Source organism: Atractosteus spatula, chromosome 13 (assembly GCF_055471065.1).
Source record: "Atractosteus spatula isolate fAtrSpa1 chromosome 13, fAtrSpa1.hap1, whole genome shotgun sequence".
Classification (NCBI taxonomy): domain Eukaryota; kingdom Metazoa; phylum Chordata; class Actinopteri; order Semionotiformes; family Lepisosteidae; genus Atractosteus; species Atractosteus spatula.
The window spans coordinates 1,937,525-1,958,745 of NC_142718.1; the positions used below are offsets into that span (position 1 = coordinate 1,937,525).

The 21,221-nt window shown below is 54.3% G+C and overlaps 2 protein-coding genes across 6 annotated transcripts; one reads left to right on the forward strand and one right to left on the reverse strand.

The window, feature by feature from the left end:
- Positions 1 to 4,086: 4,086 nt before the first annotated feature.
- xrcc6 (X-ray repair cross complementing 6) lies at positions 4,087 to 12,157 on the reverse strand. 5 transcript variants are annotated; one of them, XM_088929936.1, is made up of 14 exons: positions 12,026 to 12,157; positions 10,616 to 10,731; positions 9,936 to 10,045; positions 9,717 to 9,855; positions 9,195 to 9,449; positions 8,277 to 8,466; positions 7,105 to 7,291; positions 6,718 to 6,886; positions 6,459 to 6,620; positions 6,222 to 6,351; positions 5,693 to 5,793; positions 5,032 to 5,151; positions 4,660 to 4,886; positions 4,526 to 4,554 (listed from the first exon to the last, which is right to left on the reverse strand). In XM_088929936.1, the coding sequence occupies exons 2-13, from the start codon at positions 10,689 to 10,691 to the stop codon at positions 4,687 to 4,689; spliced, it is 1,839 nt and encodes a 612-aa protein (XP_088786062.1). In that variant the 5' UTR covers positions 10,692 to 10,731; positions 12,026 to 12,157; the 3' UTR covers positions 4,526 to 4,554; positions 4,660 to 4,686. The 5 variants fall into 5 exon arrangements, with proteins under 5 accessions (XP_088786063.1, XP_088786060.1, XP_088786065.1 ...); XM_088929937.1 differs by having other exon boundaries at positions 4,087 to 4,883; XM_088929934.1 differs by having other exon boundaries at positions 4,087 to 4,886.
- Positions 12,158 to 13,825: 1,668 nt separating this feature from the next.
- LOC148821597 (desumoylating isopeptidase 1-like) lies at positions 13,826 to 20,464 on the forward strand. The gene is made up of 6 exons (XM_088929946.1): positions 13,826 to 14,340; positions 15,678 to 15,699; positions 16,258 to 16,327; positions 17,092 to 17,201; positions 17,642 to 17,764; positions 18,586 to 20,464. The coding sequence occupies exons 1-6, from the start codon at positions 14,250 to 14,252 to the stop codon at positions 18,677 to 18,679; spliced, it is 510 nt and encodes a 169-aa protein (XP_088786072.1). The 5' UTR covers positions 13,826 to 14,249; the 3' UTR covers positions 18,680 to 20,464.
- Positions 20,465 to 21,221: the final 757 nt, after the last annotated feature.

The following is a 21,221-nucleotide window of genomic DNA, read 5'->3' on the forward strand; positions in this document are numbered from 1 at the left end:
TCTCCTCTCATTGTGTATTTTCTGTTCTTTCAGTATTGTGGTTTGAGAAACCATTTTAAAAGGCACTATATAAAATAAAGTTTATTACTTTTAAAGTAATCAGTTATTATTTTAAGTTTATTAGCTATTGTGTCCTGCAGTCCCAGACCCCAAAGCAAAGTCATGTCTTCACTCTGGACATCAAAAGTGAAGTAATGATATCCAACAAAAACATGACCAAGTCTAGGGACCATAGAAAATAACCTAGAAAAAAAAACACAGAAACTGAGAGTGTTATTAGAAAAATATTTATAACAGGAGTGTAAACATTTGGAATTTTGCAGCTTCAAATGTAAACATGCCAGAGGACAGATGTGACCATTCAGATTTCAGACATCCAGCCACTACTTGGTCTGAAAAAAAAAGACAGAAAAAAACAGCCTCCAGTGTCTCTTTCTGGGATTGTTACTGTATTTACCCCAGCTTTGGAGGGGAGAGAGAGGCAAAGACTGTGTAATAAAAATATCAGAGGCAGATGGGCAGGACACTCCCGCTGGCCTTGGCGTGCTCATGAATTCCTTCCTGCTCTGCTCCAGGAGAAGGGCACGGGTCCGGCTTCCCTGTGTGCTCAACAGGGGTGTTCGGATGTGTGCCCAGTGACCACAGTGTGCAGGTTCCCCTTCTGGTGCCAGCATCTCACACACCTCCGGTCTTCTCTAGCACGAGGGTGGGGACCTCTCACACACACACCACAGGAAGCACAATCTTAGCTTCTGTGCAGAAGAGTCTGGAGGGAAAACAGGCAGACCCCTCAGGGAAATACATACACCTGTAAGTGATCAGCATGGACACACAGGTACATGTGGAGAGCAGAGAGTTAGAAATCCCATTCACTATGCTTCACACACACAGCTATCAATGACTGTTGTTCTAAGAGCAAGCACAAGTCGCTATAAATCATGAGAAATGTGAACATTAATCAGCTCTGATAGTTCTAGAAAGCAGGGCCCTCTAAATGAACTTCCACCTCTGCTCATCTTGACATTTGAGTGGCGCTGGAGTTAACATTCAGGTAACCCGTGATCAGTAGACAAACAGGGCTGACAGAGACACACAGAAAACCACAATCCCACCCTCTTCCTCATCAGGATGCCCTTCGGCACCCTCTACTTCCATTCCATTCCAACGATTCGTTCACCCCCAGGAGAGCAACTGAAGGTGGTGCTCGGACAGTTGTGCTCCCACGCCTGGGAGACCCCCAGGACATAGTCAGCCAGTGAGATGACTGGGGCTCGAACCCGCGACTCGGGATCCACAGAGCCCGTCAGTTACGGTTGAGGTGGTGTTCCCTCCCATATGTAAAGCTATGGAGCCCCGTGGGGTGAAAAGAGCTCATTAGACACAAGGAATTATTCATATGATTGACCAGTTGATCCGATCAATATGCTCCTTCTCAGGAGGGGTTTTTAGGAGGAAGGAGCTGGGATGAACGGTGGGAAATACAAATATTAACGAGCTCCAATGGACGTGCTGTGCAAGAGGGCAGAGGCCATTAGAGACACTGCCTCTCTGCATTGCTCACCAGGCGGGCGGACAGGCAGGCTGGAGGGGACCCCCACCTGTCACTGGCCCCCGGCGCTGGGCTCCAGCCCCCCCCCCCCCCGCAGCCGCGCGGCCGTGTCCTCCAGCAGCTCCTCCCGTGCACGCCCAGCTGGTCGTGAAGGGCGTTCAGATCCCTTGAAGGGCTGTTAGCCTTGTGCCCAGCCTCCAACATGGAGGACCTGGCGCCCAGCGTGGGACAGGAACCCACCACCCTGAGGTTATGAATCTCGTGCTCTACCAACAGAGCTCGTCGGGGCCCAAATGTAGCTGTATTAACAGCTAACAGCTGTATTAATTGGGGGCGGACCAGTGGCTCTGTGGCTCAGGATCTGTGCTTGGGGATGGAAGGTTGCTGGTTCAAATCCCGCAGCCGGCAGAGGAATCCTACTCCGTTGGGCCCCTGAGCAAGGCCCTTCACCCCAGCTGCTCCAGGGGTGCTGTACAATGGCTGACCCTGCACTCTGACCCCCAGCTTCTCTCCCTGTCTGTGTGTCTCATGGAGAGCAAGCTGGGGTCTGCGAAAAGACACATTCCTCATGCAAGAAATTGTATCTGGCCGATAAAACAACATTATCATTATCACAGTTTATTTTGTGTTTATTCATAATACATTTGGCTTCACTGGCTTGGCTAAGGATTAAAAAAGAGCCAGAACGAACCAAGCTTGACCCCAAACCACCACTGCAGAATTAAGGAAATCTTAGAGAAGCTGAGGGACGTTTTCAGTGATGTATGGTTGAACTGTGGTTTGTTTCGGCACTTAGAGAGCTGAAGGAGCACCTGTATTGGTTTTATTGCAGGTGAAGTAGTCCTCCGATGACCTCCAGCTGAGTGGCTTAATGCCTTGAAGGAAGTGAGCTGCCAGAATTTGAAATTGATAAGTAGAGAGGACGATCTTCCTTTTTATGATTATGGCAATGTACTCTGAATGGATACAGATCAAGTTTTGTTTCCAGCTGTGCCCAAAGAAAAAAGGAGCTACAGCAATTGGAAACAGTCTGAATAAAGAGGGTGGATGATCTGAAGGGAGAGATGAGGATAAACTCAGAAGAACAATGACCTGGTACCACTGGCTTCGAAAACGGGCCTTGAAGCCAAAGGAAGGGGCTGTATTTATAAAAATGCTGGGCGTCTTTGGAGAGAACAAAATTCAACATAAAAAGACGGCCCTTACCTGTCTGTTAAGAATAAGTGCTGCAACTGAAGATCTGCTTTGTCATTTGAATTAAGAGTGTGTGATGTGGTGAGGTAAGGATGGCACTCAAGATGCAGGTTCAAGAAGATAAGAGATAAAAGACCAACTGTGGGGTAACCAAAGACCAAACTGCATATGTTAGGGGATTTCAATACCGTAGAGAAAGCTGTACATTTAAGAGCTGTTGTCCTGTAGCACCCTGACCCTTCTGTGCCCTCCTGTGCTCACTGTTTTTTTTTTCACTCCTGACACAAAAGAGTACTCTCTTTCTTGGGAGTTTGCATATGTCAACACATTTATACATATTTATCTGCACACTTTAAAATACAAAATGAATAATGTTATCTGACGGAAGAAAGCAAATGTTTGGTAAAGACCATTCGTTCTCTCAACACCACCTGTCTGATCAAGAAAGCGCAACAGCGCCTGTACTTCCTAAGATGGTTGAAGAAGGCTAAGATATGTCCCCAGATCCTCACTAACTTTTACAGATGCACTACAGAAAGCACACTGACAGGCTGCATCACAGTGTGGTATGGCAACTGCAGTGCTGCTGACCGCAAAGCCCTACAGCAGGGGGTTAAAACTGCCCAGTCCATCACTGGGGTTACCCTCCCATCTATCCAGGACATTTATGATCATTCTGCACCAGCAGCCCCAGCTGGGAGACACACAGTGATCATTCTGCACCAGTAACCCCACCTGGGAGACACACAGTGGTCATTCTGCACCAGCAGCCCAAGCTGGGAGACACACAGGGATCATTCTGCACCAGTAACCCCTCTGGAAGACACACAGTGGCCATTCTGCACCAGTAACCCAACCTTGGGGACACACAGTGATCATTCTGCACCAGCAGCCCCACCTTGGGGACACACAGTGATCATTCTGCACCAGCAGCCCCACCTGGGAGACACACAGTGATCATTCTGCACCAGTAACCCAACCTTGGGGACACACAGTGATCATTCTGCACCAGCAGCCCCATCTTGGAGACACACAGTGATCATTCTGCACCAGTAACCACATCTGGGAGACACACAGTCATCATTCTGCACCAGCAGCCCCACCTGGGAGACACACAGTGATTATTCTGCACCAGCAGCCCCACCTGGGAGACACACAGTGGTCATACTGCCCGTGCCAATGTACAGAAAATAAGGAGAAAACCCCAATAAAAACTCAGCATGGCCGTCTGGCTCAATCTGCTACATACTGCAGATCTCTTACCTGGGGGGGGGGGGGAGACAAAGACAGCCATCAAAGAGAGTAGCGGGGGGGAGAGAAAAAACACGAAAGAGAGAGGAAACTTTTTCTATATTCCAGTTTTATTAACAAGTTAAAAAAAGCAAACAGGGGAGACAAATACAAAGGGCGCCATCAGTGTGTGAAGACAGAACCCAGCCTGCAGGCCCGAGGGGGAACAACAAGTGGCAAGAACAGCGATTCTGCCGGCGAAGAGCTTTGACACAACCAAAGGTGGGATATCTGGGCGGGGCCAGGATTTACCCAGGTGTCTTGGGCTAGCTGCGCAGCATCGCCCCCTTGTGGTCACCTCGCAGACGGCGGGTTTTAGCGCTGTCGGCGAGAGCTGCGTCAGGCCTCGCCCTGAGGAGTCTGGGGGTTAGCGGGGGCGCGTCCACGGCGCGCGCTTGCCCAGCACGGGGGGGCCCCGTCCCCAACGCGATGGTGGCAGCGGTGGGATGGAGACTTGACAGTCGCCACTTCCAACACTGGGGGGGGGGGGGGGCTTACAAGGTGGGAAACGGTTGGCGATTCTAAATTTCCAGGAAAAGAAAAAAAACAAAGTAAACCCGAAGAGCAGCTGATCCGCAGCGGAAAGGAATCCTGATCGCTCTCCCGACGGAGGCCCACGCACTCACCAGCCCCCACAGCGCCCCCTGGTGGCCTCAGCAGCTGTAGTGCTTGGTCAGGGCGTCTATCAGCTCTTGTTTCTTGGTGCCGGTGGTCCGGACTCCCAGCTGCTGGCAGGCGTCCTTCAGCACCGGCACCGTCAGCTTCCCCAGGGTGCCTTTCTCCACGTGGGCCCGCAGCCCCTCCTCCGAGACCTCCACGCGGGCCTTCTTCTCCGCCCCGCCGCCGCCCTCTGCTGGACAGGAGGACTCACTGCGTCAGCCTGGGACTCGCACCGGCGCCCACCCTCACAGCCATTTCCCAGCTGGAAAACTGCTCCCCCTCTGCCTGCTTCTGCGCTCCCGCTTTCCGGCCCCTCCCCCGGCCCCCTCCTCCCTCACCTGGCTTGCGTTTCTGCGCGGGACCCTTGCCCTCGGGGTTGTAGTCGGGGGGGTAGACCAGCTCCTTGAACTCCTGGGCCAGGACACCCAGCCTCTGGTCCATCACGTCCAGCTTGGGCTCTGGTCAGACAGGGAGAGAGAGAGGGCGCAGTCTTACTGGTGTGGAGAGAGAGGGGCGCAGTCTTACTGGTGTGGAGAGAGAGGGGGGCGCAGTCTTACTGGTGCGGAGAGAGAGAGGGGGGAGAGGGGGGCTCAGTCTTACTGGTGTGGAGAGAGAGTGGGGTGCAGTCTTACTGGTGTGGAGAGAGAGAGGGGGGAGAGGGGGGCGCAGTCTTACTGGTGTGGAGAGAGAGAGGGGGGAGAGGGGGGCTCAGTCTTACTGGTGTGGAGAGAGAGTGGGGTGCAGTCTTACTGGTGCGGAGAGAGAGAGGGGGTGCAGTCTTACTGGTGTGGAGAGAGAGAGGGGGCGCAGTCTTACTGGTGTGGAGAGAGAGAGGGGCGCAGTCTTACTGGTGTGGAGAGAGAGAGGGGGCGCAGTCTTACTGGTGTGGAGAGAGAGTGGGGCGCAGTCTTACTGGTGTGGAGAGAGAGAGGGGGGAGAGGGGGGCGCAGTCTTACTGGTGTGGAGAGAGAGAGGGGGGAGAGAGGCGCACAGTCTTACTGGTGTGGTCTTCGATGGGCTCTGGCTCCATCAAGTCCAGCGCCAGGGCCTCCAGGTTGCGGAAGTGCTGCTGGAGTGAGGGGTTCTCGAACGCATCACACCTGAAACAGAGCACACACAGGGCTCACACAGGGCACACACAGGGCTCACACAGGGCACTCACAGAGCACTCACAGGGCTCACATAGAGCTCACACAGGGCACACACAGGGCACACACAGGGCACACACAGAGAGCACACACAGAGAGCACACACAGGGCTCACAGAGAGCACACACAGGGCTCACACAGGGCTCTCACAGAGAGCACACACAGAGAGCACACACAGGGCTCTCACAGAGAGCACACACAGGGCTCTCACAGAGAGCACACACAGGGCTCTCACAGAGAGCACACACAGGGCTCACAGAGAGCACACACAGGGCTCACAGAGAGCACACACAGGGCTCACACAGACAGAGCACAGACAGAGCACAGACAGAGCACAGACAGAGCACACACAGGGCTCACGTGCAGCGCCACCCTCAGACCTGTACTTGAAGCGCAGCTTGTGCACGATCTCCTTCATCTTCCCCACTTGCTCCGGACTGGCGGGCGTCTTCTCGGGGGCGTCCAGCGTGCGGATGTCGTCGGCGAAGGGCAGGAAGATCAGGTGGAAACCTGCGGAGGGGCGAGGAAGGGCTCAGGGCTGCGGGCCGGGTGGGAAATAACGACCTGCCCTTTTCCGGATCCGCTTTTATAGGGCTCCGGCGTGGGCGGGGCCGTACCTGGGGGTGTGGTCTGCAGGTTGTTGGCATCCAGCTCCTCCCTCTGGGGCACCATGGCAACGAAGCGGGGGGGCGTGTTCCGGCGAGGGGTGTAGCGACACACGGCGAACACGCCCCTTTCAGAGCACCTCTTCAGCAGGGCTGTGAACAGCTTTGAACTGCCTGAGAGGGAGGGGGAGAGAAACGTACAGGAATTATATAATATTGCATTCATACAGTACCTTAACACTGCACTGAGGGAGGGAGGGTGACCCCTGACCTGTGACCTGCTGCTCCTCGGGGTAGATGAAGAGGGCGGGCCGGATGTGATGGTGCCTCTTCAGGCGGTCCAGGGGCTTGAACCCAATCAGAACCAAGCCCGGCTCCTCGAACTTCTTCAGCTCGGCCACCTCCTCGTTCTCCAGCACGATCTGCCGGTCCCTGTAGGTCTTGGGACAGAGCCGGACAGAGACAGTCGCTCAGCACCGACAGCCAGGCCGCAGTTCGGGCCCAGCGAAACCGGCAGCGGGCCCTGGACCTTTCAGGCTCGTTATTCTGCTCCACTAACAGCATAATAATAGAGACATTTATTATGACGTTCATGTGATATAGTGCCTTAAAAAGAGGCTTCTGAAGGCGCTGGGTAAAACCCGGAGCGTGCGCACACCTGGGACCTCTTGGTGTAGCTGGGCAGCAGCAGGCTCCCCGTCTGTGCGTGGTAGAGCCGGGTCTTGGTGCGGACCGGCTCGTTGGTGTCGCGGTACAGGCGCACTGCGGGGGGCTTGGTCGCGGTCCGGGCCAGGACGTACACCCCCACGGCCAGGGACACCCCCTCCCCCAGGGACAGCGGGATCCTGGGGCAGAGAGGGGCAGGAGGGGAGCAGGTCAGGGCCCGGTGTCGAGCCGACTGGAGAGCACGTGACCCTGTCCCCCGCTGGTCTATCGCATGGGATCACCCCCATGAGCAACGCTGCTCCCCACTTTCACAGCTGGGGTACAGTAGCTCACTCAAGCGCACAACAGCAGTGTCTGCAGCAGAGACTCGAACCCACAGCCTGATGAGATCAGATTTACCCCCCAGGCTACACCCCCACGTGATAAATATCTACCACACGGCACACCCTCCCCTGCTCTGAGCTTATTGATCACCGATTTCGCCGCAGTGAACACACTGCACACCCTCCCCTGCTCTGAGCTCTTATTGATCACCGATATCGCCGCAGTGAACACACTGCACACCCTCCCCTGCTCTGAGCTCTTACTGATCACCGATATCGCCGCAGTGAACACACTGCACACCCTCCCCTGCTCTGAGCTCTTACTGATCACCGATATCGCCGCAGTGAACACACTGCACACCCTCCCCTGCTCTGAGCTCTTACTGATCACCGATATCACCGCAGTGAACACACTGCACACCCTCCCCTGCTCTGAGCTCTTACTGATCACCGATATCGCCGCAGTGAACACACTGCACACCCTCCCCTGCTCTGAGCTCTTACTGATCACCGATATCGCCGCAGTGAACACACTGCACACCCTCCCCTGCTCTGAGCTCTTACTGATCACCGATATCACCACAGTGAACACACTGCACACCCTCCCCTGCTCTGAGCTCTTACTGATCACCGATATCGCCACAGTGAACACACTGCACACCCTCCCCTGCTCTGAGCTCTTACTGATCACCAATATCGCCGCAGTGAACACACTGCACACCCTCCCCTGCTCTGAGCTCTTATTGATCACCAATATCACCGCAGTGAACACACTGCACACCCTCCCCTGCACTGAGCTCTTACTGATCACTGATTTCGCTGCAGGTGCCACGCCCCTCACCTGGCCTGGGCCCTCTTCTTCAGCTCCTTGGCCCTCACCCTCCTCTGCAGGTCCTCCAGTTTCCCAGAAGGCTCCATCTGCACCCCCAGCTCCTCCTCGCTGCCCTCGGCCGGGGAGACGACGTCGCAGAAGAACCGGGAGAGGTCGAAGCCGCCGGGCTTCTGCAGGTGGATGAGGTCCAGGATCACCCCTGGGGTTCAGACAGACACACACACCGGGACTGGGATGAGATCTGCGCCCCCCTTTTTTCCCCGCACAGCCGTCAACCGGTCGGGGAGAACCCCCAGGCCAGATGGGTCACTCACGTCTGCTCTCACACAAGCAGGGGCATCTGAGACGTTTACTACAAACGCACAAACTCACAGTTTCACCTAACCTCCGTCCGTCTATCTTCCAACCCAATTCAGGGTCCTGGGGGAGCCAGAGCCTATCCCAGCAAGCAACGGCCACAGGGCAGGCTACACCCTGGACGGGACGCTAGCCCGACGCAGGGCAGACACACACACAGAATCACAGGAAGGTCAGTTTTCCCAGAACGAATCTACCAGCCTGTCTTTGGACTGTGGAAGGAAACTGGAGCACCCAGAGGAACGAGGGAAGAACATGCAGACTCCACACAGACAGCACCCCAGGTCCAGAACTGAACCCCCAAGGGGCAGACAACTCAGGTCCTCAGCAACAATTTTAAAATATTTCACAAAGCACCTTAAACATCGAGTTTCTCCAAGCTCCGCCCTGTGCAGTCCGAGAGAGAGCTGATTTCCTCAGGATGACATTTCAAGGGTGGCAGAGCACTAGATATCACGAGGGAATGTGAACAAGGGAAGAACGTGCGAACTCCACACAGACAGCACATGCGGGGTCCGGAACCGAACCCCCAGGGCCCCAGCATTGCCCGCCGCCCGCCCCCCCCCTCACCCGTCTCCTTCAGGTCAGCCGCCTTGGTGCGGGCCAGCCTGTCCCGGGCGCGGTCGCCGCCGTGCGGGTCGTCCTGGTTGGTGAAGATCATCAGGCGCTTGTGGCTGAGGCGCAGCTTGACGTCGCTGAAGAGGTTGGAGCAGGCCCACAGTGCCTCCCCCAGGGAGAAGTCGGGACTGCAGCCCAGCTCCTCCTTCACCAGCTGCCGGCCCTTCTCTCCCTGGAGCCGGTCCAGCTCCTGGACCCGCCGGGCCCCTGACACAGAGGTACCGAGTGGGAGGCAGAGAGAGAGAGAGAGAGAGAGAGAGAGAGAGAGAGAGAGAGAGAGAGGAGGGTGAGGTGAGAGTGAGGCAGAGGGAGAGGGGGGAGTGTACAGCCGGTCAGGACAGGAGGAGTGTCCTGTGGTGACCGCAGTGTGGTCAGTGAGCTGTACAGTGAGCCTGGAGAGCGTACAGCCGGTCAGGACAGCGAGAGTGCCCTGTGGTGACCGCAGTGTGGTCAGTGAGCTAGCCCTGTCCTCACCTGGGCTCTCCAGGTCGTGGTAGACGTAGACGTGCTTGAAGGACACGGAGTTCTTGTGCTTGGCCGTCCCGTAGAACACCAGCGCCACCAGGTCGCGGTCACTGCTGATGATCTTGCTGGTGTAGACGCTGCGCACACACTGCGGCAGGAGACACGGGGCTGGTCAGTACCTGCAGGGCCTTCTCTCTCCCTCTCTCCCTCTGTCTGTGTGTCGCTCACCTGCAGGGTCATTTCGAAGGGGGTGATGTCATCCTCCGACTTCACCAACATCTCCTTTGAGGCATCGACCAGGAACACCAGGCTGTCCCGGCCGGAGAACTTGTAGTCCCCTGAAACACAGGACAGCACAGCACAGAGGGATTCACTACAGCACAGAGGGATTCACTACAGCACAGAGGGACTCACTACAGCACAGAGGGACTCACTACAGCACAGCACAGAGGGATTCACTACAGCACAGAGGGATTCACTACAGCACAGCACAGAGTGATACAGCACTGCACAGCACAGAGTGACAAAGCACAGCACAGAGTGGTAGAGCATTGCACAGCACAACACAGACTGATACAGCACAAACAGCACAGTGATACACTTCAGTGTGATACAGTAGTGTAGAATTGTGGTATACAGTCCAGTAGTGTGATGCACTGGAGTGTGAGTACAAGCAGTACCGTGTGATGCAGTAAAGTGTGGCAGCACGACACACAGTGTGCTACAACACAGTGTAGTGCAGTGTGATACAGTACAGCAATGTGAACAGGTCTGTATCAGCACGGTACAAGCATATAGAACAGTGTGAGGCACTAGAGTGTGAGACAGTACAGTGTAATAGAGTACAGTGCCACTTCCTGTGCTGTACAGCTGACCCCACCCCCTCTACTTATTCACCACACACCCACCTCCAGACTCCTCCCCCTCCTCTTGCTCCGCCTCCTCCTCCCTCTCGTGACGGTAGTAGTCGTCCCACTCTGCCATGACCTGGCAGCTGGCTCGGCCCCCTCAGATCTGGAACACACTCAAACACACACACAGGCGCCTCTTTACACAAAGGGTGGTGGGGGTGTGGAACGAGATGCCCTGCCGTGATGGACGATCCCCTGGTTCCTCTCAGGAAACAGCTCAATGAAATCCTCAGCTCACCCAATTACTAACTACCCAATGGGCCAGGTAGATTAGAAACGAGAGGAGGCTGTTTAGTCTTTCTTATGTGTTGATGCAGATGATTTTAAGGGGAACTACAGTCCCAATTCCTCAAACCAATTATTAAATCTCAGTAAAAAAACACATTTGTTGACATGATTGAAACATCTGGCAAATTCCGAACGAGGCACAAAATCGTGAGCTTCATGAAAGCACCGTAAAGCGACACGTTCTCACAAATGCGAGTTCCCACGAATTGCAGTGTGATGGTGCAGCCCTTCCTGCTCGCTAGTCACTGTAGCAGACTAGTGTAACGCGATGTATGAGTACAGGCTACGCTGCTGACGTTTCACCACAGGAGTGTTCCAGCGTGATCTGCATGCACAGTGAACAAGGTAACAAGCATCTGACAGAAAACCATCTCGGAATAAAGAGCAATATTCCTATTGGATTAAAAGAGTTGTATTCACAAGCCTGCATATTTTCAGTATAATAGGGTCGCTTCACATCGCTGGAAGATTTGTTGCCACATTCTGAATCGCAGGACATGGCGCTGCGCAGACCTGGAAACTGGAGGTTTATCCTGGAGGGCTGTTTCTGTCCTGTCTGATGTCTGAGCGACTTCACCACAGTTTACAGGATGTTGTTAAACCGGGGGCCTGACCAGTCCTGGTCCTGGAGGGTCAGTGCGTCTGCAGGAGGGCTGTCCAGTCCTGCTGCCCCTGGAGGGCCGGTCAGTATTTTCCAGGTCTCTCAAAATAATCACCATCCGAAGAGCTAGAAGAATCTATTCTATTCTATTGGTCCAGCCTAGTCCGTTAACAGATGGAATAAAACCTGAAGAGGCCCTGCAGGATCAGGATTGGGTCAGCACTCTTAGACGAACACAAAAAGAGGACCGACTTCGGATTCCAGGACAACAATAATTTGAGAGAGACTCTCCTGAACCTCGCTTGTTTAGGGCATGTTTAGTGGGCGGTAACCGACACCTCCCTCCACCAATGACAGCAGCTTTCAATGGCAGCTCAGCCAATTGGGAGCCCTAGAGGCACAGCTCGCCAAACACCGAAACTTGCCAGCGTGCTTCAGCGATTAAAACACTGTTGTGAAGAATTAAGCGGCCCAGGCGGGCAAACAGCTTGGCGGTCGCCAGCTTATGCGTCACCTACCTCTTTTTAAATCCCGTGCACGGTGAGCTTGGACGCGCTTTCGCCTCCTGGTGTCGGAAAGCGACAGCAGCTACAGCAACCCTCCTTCCTCAGAGAGCGAGCCCGCAACAACCGCCACGGCGCGCACGCAGTGATTGACGGGGATGGGCGGCCAATCACAAAGCAGCGTTCGCGGGGCCGTTGAAACCACGCCTCCAACGTGCTGGCGCTCAACTTGCCGTAAGACGTCGAATATGCGCGCCCGCCACAATTGAATTTCCCTGCTATGTATGTAACCCTGCAGCTGGCCCCAGGTACAATTTCTAGCGTGCTATCTCCACCTCGGTGGAGTTTTGTTTGATCTCCTTGTGTTCACGTAGTTTTCCTCCAGGTGCTCTGGTTTCCTCCCACAGTCTAATAGCATATTGGTGGGTTAATTGGCTTCTGGGAAAATTGGCCCAGGTGTGAGCGCGTATGTCTGCCCTGTGATGGACTGGCGTCCCATCCAGGTTGTATCCTGCCTTGCGCCCGTTGCATTGGAAAAACGGTTGCAAAGTGGATGGATGATGGTCCAGGTATCTAGTGAAAAAGGACATGTGAAATGTAAAACTGTCCATTTGTAGCAAAGTGAGCAAGGAATCAGGTTTTCCAAACCACACAGCACGTTAACAGAACACGTTAACCGAAACAGTGGCTTCATGAGAAGGTTGTGAACCTTTTAGTCGCCGGAGTTTTCTTGCGCAAGACAACTTAACAACGACGCTTTCTTACATTTGCAGGTGCAAAATATGGAGACGTCATGAGTGACGTGGGGCACCGACCTCATCCGCCAGCTTTGTGCAACGGACCACTTAGGGCACCTTAAACCTCAGGACTTCAGGACTGTGCAACTGGCCAAAAACTCCACACAAGCTGGACACAAGCAGTTGCAGTCAGCCAATGAGGGAAGAGCGTGCGTTTTGTGTGCACACAAGCAGACGCAGTCAGCCAATGAGGGAAGAGCGTGCGTTTTGTGTGCACACAAGCAGACGCAGTCAGCCAATGAGGGAAGAGCGTGCGTTTTGTGTGCACACAAGCAGACGCAGTCAGCCAATGAGGGAAGCCCATGGAATTAAAGACCTACACAACACAAAGCCAGTAATGGAGGGCACCCACCCAAAACCCAACACATCTTCACACACCACCCTCAACACGCATCAGTATTAAAATAAATAACGTCGAGAGATGGAATAACATGGATCCGTACAAAAAATTTCCAAATTAAAGTGCAGGATGAGCCCCTCACTGGTCGGTCCTGTTTCAGTAGGGTCTTCAGGCGGGGGTTCCAGCTGAGGGACGGGCCTGTCTCGATGTGGACATGCACAAACCCCACATGCCGACAATACAGTCCGGCCCTCTCCTAGCACCCGAGCTGGTCACTGTGGAGGTCTGGGGATAAACCTTCAGGACACTATGAAAATCCTGGAGCATCGGGGGGACCCAGGGGGCCGAAGTCCCGAGGGTCACACCCCAGAGCCCTGCCGCCCTGCTCCGGCAGAAACTGGAGTCTGTCCCTGGATATAACGGCGGCGGAGGGCCTCACACACACATGAGTGGGGCGCACACAGCTGTCGGGACTCCATGGGTCCCGGTGCAGGACAGGGGCCAGCTGGGATGCTGACTCACAAAATCCGCATTCGCGCCTAGCTGGCATTATTAATGGAAGCGTTTCATCTCTGCGGCTGCGATTTAAAACCCAGGATCTTACTGTGAACTGCAGGTTTCTAACCAGCCGCTGCTGGTGCGCACACAGGGGTGGTAAAGGGGGGGAGTCACTAAAACAGGCACACTTGACCTCTTTTTCCCCCAAACAATATTTTTTTGGTGAAAGATCGTTGCCCGGCGGGGCAGCTCAACACAGCTTCTGTTGCTCCCTAGTGACACACGCTGCTCAATCTCCATTAAATCAGCTGATCGCCACAACACCCGTGTCTGTGAGCGGGTTTGGCAGTGGGAAGAGTCATTTTTCACAGCAGAGGGCTGAACGAGCGTCGCAGCCGGCGCTGTGCTCCTCCAGCTGCTAGGTCTTGTGTAACTAATACCCGTTCCTGCAGTAGTTTTGCTTGTTTTTAATTATTGGCGCCCGGCATTTTTTTTATAGATATATAGAGAGAGAAGATTTCTATTAACCTGCCACTACATGCACACATAGCAACGATACGTTTGTATATAAACGGAATATTTATTCGCATCCATTCCTCTCGTCATGGAGCAACGCAACTCGACCTATCCCGTCAAACTGTACATTTACGACCTCTCCAAGGGGATGGCACGGCAGCTTAGTCCTATAATGCTGGGTAAGCACCCCGCGGGGAGTCGCGGCCCGGCCTTCCGTGAAGAAGGCGAGCCGGTGCGGCGTAGGACGTCAGGACAGACCGAGGATTTCTTTAGAGCGGCAGGCCTACGGGCTTAAAGGTTGTCGTCTTGGTACTAATAACCGTCGGTTGCCGAAAATGAAAATTCTCCCTGTTGTGTGAAAAATGCGAATCCACGATTGTACTGAGAGTGATGAAGCCATTTATCTTGTGTCTTACACGAAACATTCATAGTTAAACGACATTTCCTCGCATCTCTTCGGTAAAAAAAACAAAACAAAACTAGAGCACTATGTTTATACATCGACAGTGAATGGGACTTCAGGTGTCACCGAATCCTTTATACATAACATTTTTCAGCGACGTTTTTTTTTATCTCGATATCTCAGACCGCAAACCCGCAGGTATAATTAAATTAGTGTTATTACTATACGGTCCCATTCGGTTTTCCGGGCGAGACATACAGTACACTCGGACAGGTACATTTATTGTCGCGTTTCCATTAAATCTGTTTAATGGAAGAGGGGTTTTGACTACATATGCGATTTCTATATGGAGCTTGTCTTACACATTTATTTTATTCGACGGGATTTTTTAAAAAATGAAAGTACCGTAGAGAAGGAGGTCAGTGTACAAGGAGGAAACATGAATTGGCAATTTCTGATCTTACGCCCCCAGGAGGTAGGTCAGCTGATCTTTTCCCGGAATAAAACACGAACGTCGCTATGATCCCTCTAAAACCTTCCTACACGACACGACAGTAAAAAATAGTGGTATTTTAAAATGTCCCTTACACCCTAACGCGTACCACGGAAAATATATTTTAAAGGAATGGATTTCCTGTTGTTTCGTGTCGGGAGATTGCCATGTAGTCCTGTCATAATTGCCTACTGGGAGTCCCAGTTGATCCCAGTAAAATTTAGTTTACTGGTTTGGCAACTGGTCTCTAGGAATTGGGGAGGGAGTCTTGCTTGGTATGAACTTGTACCGTTGACCAGTCCAAAGTGAAGGGATGGTGCGGTACTGAACTGCTCTCCATGTTGTTGGTGGTGTTTGTTTTTAACTGGGTGGAATGTAAAGTACCGGTCTTGACCCGCTGAAACGGTCAAGCGGTCAGCAGGGACTGACTAACTGGTCAAGCGGTCAGCTGAGCCATGTCAGCTAGGTTTGTGCAGTGGTTGGAGAGGCCTGTCAGGGCTCAGGACGGGCTTCGGAGTTTCCACAAGGCTTATCGGGAACAACTGGCTTTCTGGTCATGGTGGGGTGGGGTGGGTAGCTGTATGGAAACGTACTTATATACCATTTTTATTATTTTGCAGGCAAACAGCTAGACGGCATTTGGTAAGTACAGGAACAGCTCGAGATCTCCCCTACAAACTTCTTTCCATCCCCCTGGGTCAGTGCCTGACTCCTGACTGCAGGGGGCGCTGTCTTGGGGAGGTGGGGTTGGGGTTAACAGGTCTTAAGACACAAGGGGACGTGTCCAGTTAAGGGAACACTGCTTTTCACTGGGTCGTCAAGAGCTCGGGCAGAGAGAAGGCCAGGACGTCGCTCGTCTCTGGCCCCCCGAGGTTGAGCCTACCTCTGAGCGGGGGCGCCGTGTCGACGCGTTTCAGCGTCGGACCCCGAGCTTCGCCGGAAAAAAAATTCAAAACTCCCCCCTGGAAAAAAAACGCCATCCAGTTTAACGTGCTGAGTACGGGAGAAGGAGCTCAGATCGCTCTGGATCGGGAATGAGGCAAGGGCGCCTCATCCCCTCCTTGCCAGCTCCTCTCTCCTCCCTTGCCTGTTGTGTTTGTTTGTTCGTTCCACGCCTCCACAACCCTCTGTGTAAAGAAGCCCCCCCCCACGAGGCGAGTCCGAGCTCGGGCCCTGACTGTGTGCTGTCTTGTGTCGCAGGCACACCTCCATCGTGGTCTATGGGGACGAGTTCTTCTTTGGGGGAGAGGGGATCTCCAGCTGCCCTCCGGTAAGACGCCGTCTAAAAGACGCCCCCCTCAGCCCTCAGTGCACCCCCTCCTGCTCCTGGAAGGGGGTGGGGGGGGGGGACCCCTTCGTCTTCTGCATTCCTGTCCAAACGAGCTCTTAAGCGATCAAGTCGACCGTAGGTTGTTCTGTAGCTGGTGGTGGAAGAATTTTAAAATCGAGTTTTATTTTTTTTCTGGAATCGCCAGTTCTGCTTGTTTTGTGTTTCGCGTCGCGGCTCCGAGAAACCCTGCGGCCGCACACGGGGAGGGGAGCGAGTCTGGGGGGGGTGGGGAGGAGGAAGCGTCGTGTGTGCAGCTCTCCTGCAGCAGAGTATCCCTGGAACCAAGGCCCGAAAGCAGCTTGAAATGGTCTACTCAGGCAAGATTAAACCCAATAAAGGAATCCACTGACCACTGACCTCAGCAGTTAAGGGCTCAGTAAGAACATGTTCCCTGGGACTCAAGATGAGACCCCACTCCCTCTTCACCCTGTATCTCAGTACTCCTGCACCCTATACTCTGTACCCCAGCTCCCTCCCTGCACACTGTACTCGGGCTCAGTAAGAATATGTTCCCTGGATATCTATTCCCTGGGCTTCACAACAACCTGCTACAACCAGAGCCAGGTGTCATATTCAAATCCACAACATACGTTACACACTTACCTTCCCGTTCTGAGGACCTCCCCTCCAGAGTGAGATCTTTCCATCCAGGGCAGGGGGGCGGGCCTTCCTGACGCAAGGGGGTGTGGCTTGTGTGATTTCAGGGCGGGACCATGCTGGGCCCTCCCAACACGGTGGTGGACCTGGGCAACACAGAGGTGACTGAGGAGATCTTCATGGAGTACCTCTCCTCCCTTGGAGAGTCCACCTACAGGTCAGGAGGGGCACTGCAAGGGGGTGTGGGGGTTAGGAACAGGGGGGCTGGTTAGGCCTCTCTGCCTGTGCATCAGTCACTGGGAGTGTCATCTCCGATGTGTCAGCTGATGTTCTCTGTCTGACTTAACTTTTGTAGCCGCAGATGGGAGATTTGCTCGGTAGGCAGATGTAAGACGGAACACAATCCACAATCCATTTAACATAAACAGGACCCCACTCACAAATGAGAGACGTGTGTATGACAAGGGAAAGAAAATAATGTGTGTGTATATATAAAGTAAAATGTACAGTCAGTTGTCCAGATGAAGTAGGCTTAATAGCCAGGGGAAGAAAAGGGATAACTCCATTCTCTGGCACTTGAATGTGGGTGTTGTGGTTGAAGTGGACACTCAGGTGGGAGGAGCTTCGGGGTGCTAACGGGTGTCCCTGTGCCTGCAGGGGGGATCGTTACCGGCTGTTTGAGCACAACTGCAACACCTTCAGTAACGAGGTGGGTCAGTTCCTGACGGGGAGGAAGATCCCGGCCTACATCACCGACCTGCCCTCCGAGGTCCTGTCCACGTGAGTGTCTCCCCAGCCTTGTCAGCCAATTAACTCGCCTGTGGAATAATTGCGCAGGAGAGAGAGAGCTGTTCGCCGCCGCTCCCTCGCTCTACAGACCCCGAGCCCTCTCCGATCCGCCAGCTCTCGGGAGAGGACAGAAATACTCCCAGCAGGCGTGTAAACGGCTGTGAAACTTGTCACGTCCTCTGTGATGTAGACAGTGATGGAGCTCAGCTCCTGTGTTCACATAATAAGAATGTGAGAGGCCATTTGACCCACCCAGGCCTATTCGTAGTTAGAAGTTAATCGATCCAGAGGATCTCGTCCAGCTCTTTCGCGTAAGAAGCCAGGGTATCGGCTTCAACAACACGGCTGGGTGGCTTGCTCCACACCCCCACCACGCTCCGTGTAAAGAGCTGCCTTCACTTCGCGGTCCGAAGTGCACTTCCACGTAGTTTCCACTTGGTGCCCTCTGGTTCGTGTGCTGACCAGAAAGCACCGGGCCGGCTTCGTCGGAGCCTTTGAGGGTTGTGAACGCGGTGAGGAGTGACGGCGAGCTGCAGGAAGCTCGGTGTCGAGAGTCGGATCTGCTCCTGCTGAGGCAGGGGAGATCAGCGCGCTGCTCTGCAGGCCCCTGGTCTCGTACGGCAGGCGGCTCGCGAGACGGGTCAGGAGGGAACTGCCTGAGGCAGCGATGGCGCCGTCCCTGTGCCGTAACGGTACAGCGCGCGCCCGTAGCGCGGGCGTCTTACCCACCCCGTCTCCGCGCGCGCGCCCCCGGGCTTGAGCCAGCGGGTCTTTCGGCTGACGTAGCGGTGTCCGCGCTGTCCGTGTTGCAGGCCGTTCGGACAGGCGCTGAGGCCCATCCTGGACTCCATCCACATCCAGCCCCCCGGAGGGAACATCATCAACGGACACCAGGGGCAGAGCTAGAGAGCGCCGGACCCCACGCGCCGGGGAGACTGTCGGGGGGTGGGGGGGGCAGCCAGCCCTGATCCCAGCGAGCCGCGAGGAGCTCCCAGGGTCCCTTTCCGAAATCCGGGCCCCCAGGGGAAGCAGCAGGCTCTCCGATCTTAGGAATAACTGGACCAATCAAGGAGGCTGCTGAGGCCCTGGTGATGTGTAAGATCTGATATTGTACATCAGTCCAGGATCTGAAAGGTCTCATATTCTGTACCAGTCCACGATGTATAAGATTCTAGATCTATAAGATTTTAATTCTGTCCAAGACCTATAGGATCTTATACTGTACACCTATCCAAGGTCTGTAAGATCTTAGATGTGAATTCTGTCCAAGACCTATAGGATCTTGTATCGTGTTTCTATCCCAGATCTATAAGCCCCAGAGGTCTGTGGCTCCCCAGGACCAGGGCTGGCATTAAATCTTTAAAGGGTTCGGGGGAGGGTGGGAGATTGGGGGACGTGGGGGTGTGGGGGGTGTTTTTAGGGTTGTATTTTTGACGCTGTGTCATTGCCTTGTCAACGTTTCATTGTAATATAAAAAAAACTGACGGGAGAGACGGACGAAGACGAGAGGAGGCGGGGGGGGGGGGGTCGCAAAGGGCTCCCCCCTGACCCGCCTAAGGGTCGTGCCCGGGGTCAGAGGTCAGGTCTCAGAAGGGTGGTCGGTGCTGGATCTCCAGAGGCGCTCCGAAGACGTCCAGGGGCTGTGTGAGGTGTGAGGTGCTTCCCACTGGTGACCAACAGGAAATCGGACACACCCTTCGTTAGTCAACCCATTGATCGATTGATTGATTGATTGACCGACCATTGACTTCAAACCTTTCTGGATGCGGTTGAAACCGTGGGAACAGACGAGGACTTTGTGGTCTTGATTTTTTTTGTAAACAGTATTTATTAATGATCTATTTAATATACTGTATGTTCTTTCTTCTCTGTCTGTAAACGCCCGGCCGCGTCGCGCAGAGCGGGGGGCCGTGTCGGAGCCCGTTCGAAGGAAACGGGGCGCACCAGAGGCGCCGCAGACACGAGCAGAGGCCCAGGCCTGCAGGCCGAGCTGCTCTCGAGAGACCGCCCTCGGTGAGCCGAGATGTGCAGGTGCATGATGGTCCTGAGACCGTGAGCGCGATCCTAGATGAGAGGAGGCCCCTGGGCCCACCTGGGTCGTGTGTGTGTGTGTGTGTGTGTGTGTGTGTGTGTGTGTGTGTGGGGCGGTCATCGTCGTGGATACCAGGGATTCGGACAGGTGGGAGCAGGCAGGCCGGGTGATTTTACCCTGGAATTCGGGATGGGCCGGAGACGGGGCTCCCCAGCGCCACCGTGGGGGTGAAAGAAGACCCGGTTCTGACCCGGGTCCAGCCCCAGAGGGCTGTGAGGCCCCAGCCGTGTGCGGGGAGGAAGCGCGACCCTTCTGTGGCCCCCCCGAGAGTCGGCGAGCAGGGATCCTGGAACGGGCCGGACGCGGGGGGGGACGGCCAGGTGCACTGACACTAGAACCCATCGCGCTGCCATATTTTATATCTGTATATCTTTGTGTTTGGGACTGGTCTAGCTTTATTTGTGACATTAAGTTTTGACTAATTCTTTGTTATGTTCCCTTCTTATTATATTATATTGTTGTTGTTATTATGACTATCGAGCAATTTGTATGCTTTCGAACAGTATGTGCAGCAAAGCCATGAATCCATGCCCTGTGACCTGTGACCTGTGCTGCAGGGCTCAGCGGCTGCTCACCGTTCTACATTAAAGCTGAAACTCTCTCTCCTGCGTCCCTGTGTCTTATTTTTATTCCCCCTCCTCTCACGGGCACAACCCGCAACTCAGAACCAGGAACCTGAGCTGCTTTCACTCTGCTCACTGGAACCCAATGAGGAGAAGAGGGATCCTTGCCGACTGCAGTCGTACTCCACCAGGTGGCGCCAGAGACCCATCTCATTTCTGCGCTTCATTCAGGACAAATCAGGGCTGCTCAACCTGTGGGTCCTGCAGTCTGCCTCATTTCGGGATCTTGCTACAGACGGCTCGTTCATTATTTAGCTGATAATTAGAAAAATCAATAGTTCAATTATCTATAAGTGCACTGGTTGCATTAAAGCCAGTGACACAAATTGATTAAAACCAGCGATTGACCTGGTCGTTGCTCTGTGCGTTTTCTCTTACCTTCTGTCTGCCTCTCTCTCCACTACTCCAGTCCTCGTCCTGGAGAACTGGTCAGTGTGTCTGCAGCAGGGCTGTCCAGTCCTGGTCCTGGAGGGTCAGTCAGTGTGTCTGCAGCAGGACTGTCCAGTCCTGGTCCTGGAGGGGTCAGTCAGTGTGTCTGCAGCAGGACTGTCCAGTCCTGGTCCTGGAGGGGTCAGTCAGTGTGTATGCAGCAGGGCAGCCCAGTCCTGGTCCTGGAGGGGTCAGTCAGTGTGTCTGCAGCAGGGCTGTCCAGTCCTGGTCCTGGAGGGGTCAGTCAGTGTGTCTGCAGCAGGGCTGCCCAGTCCTGGTCCTGGAGGGGTCAGTCAGTGTGTCT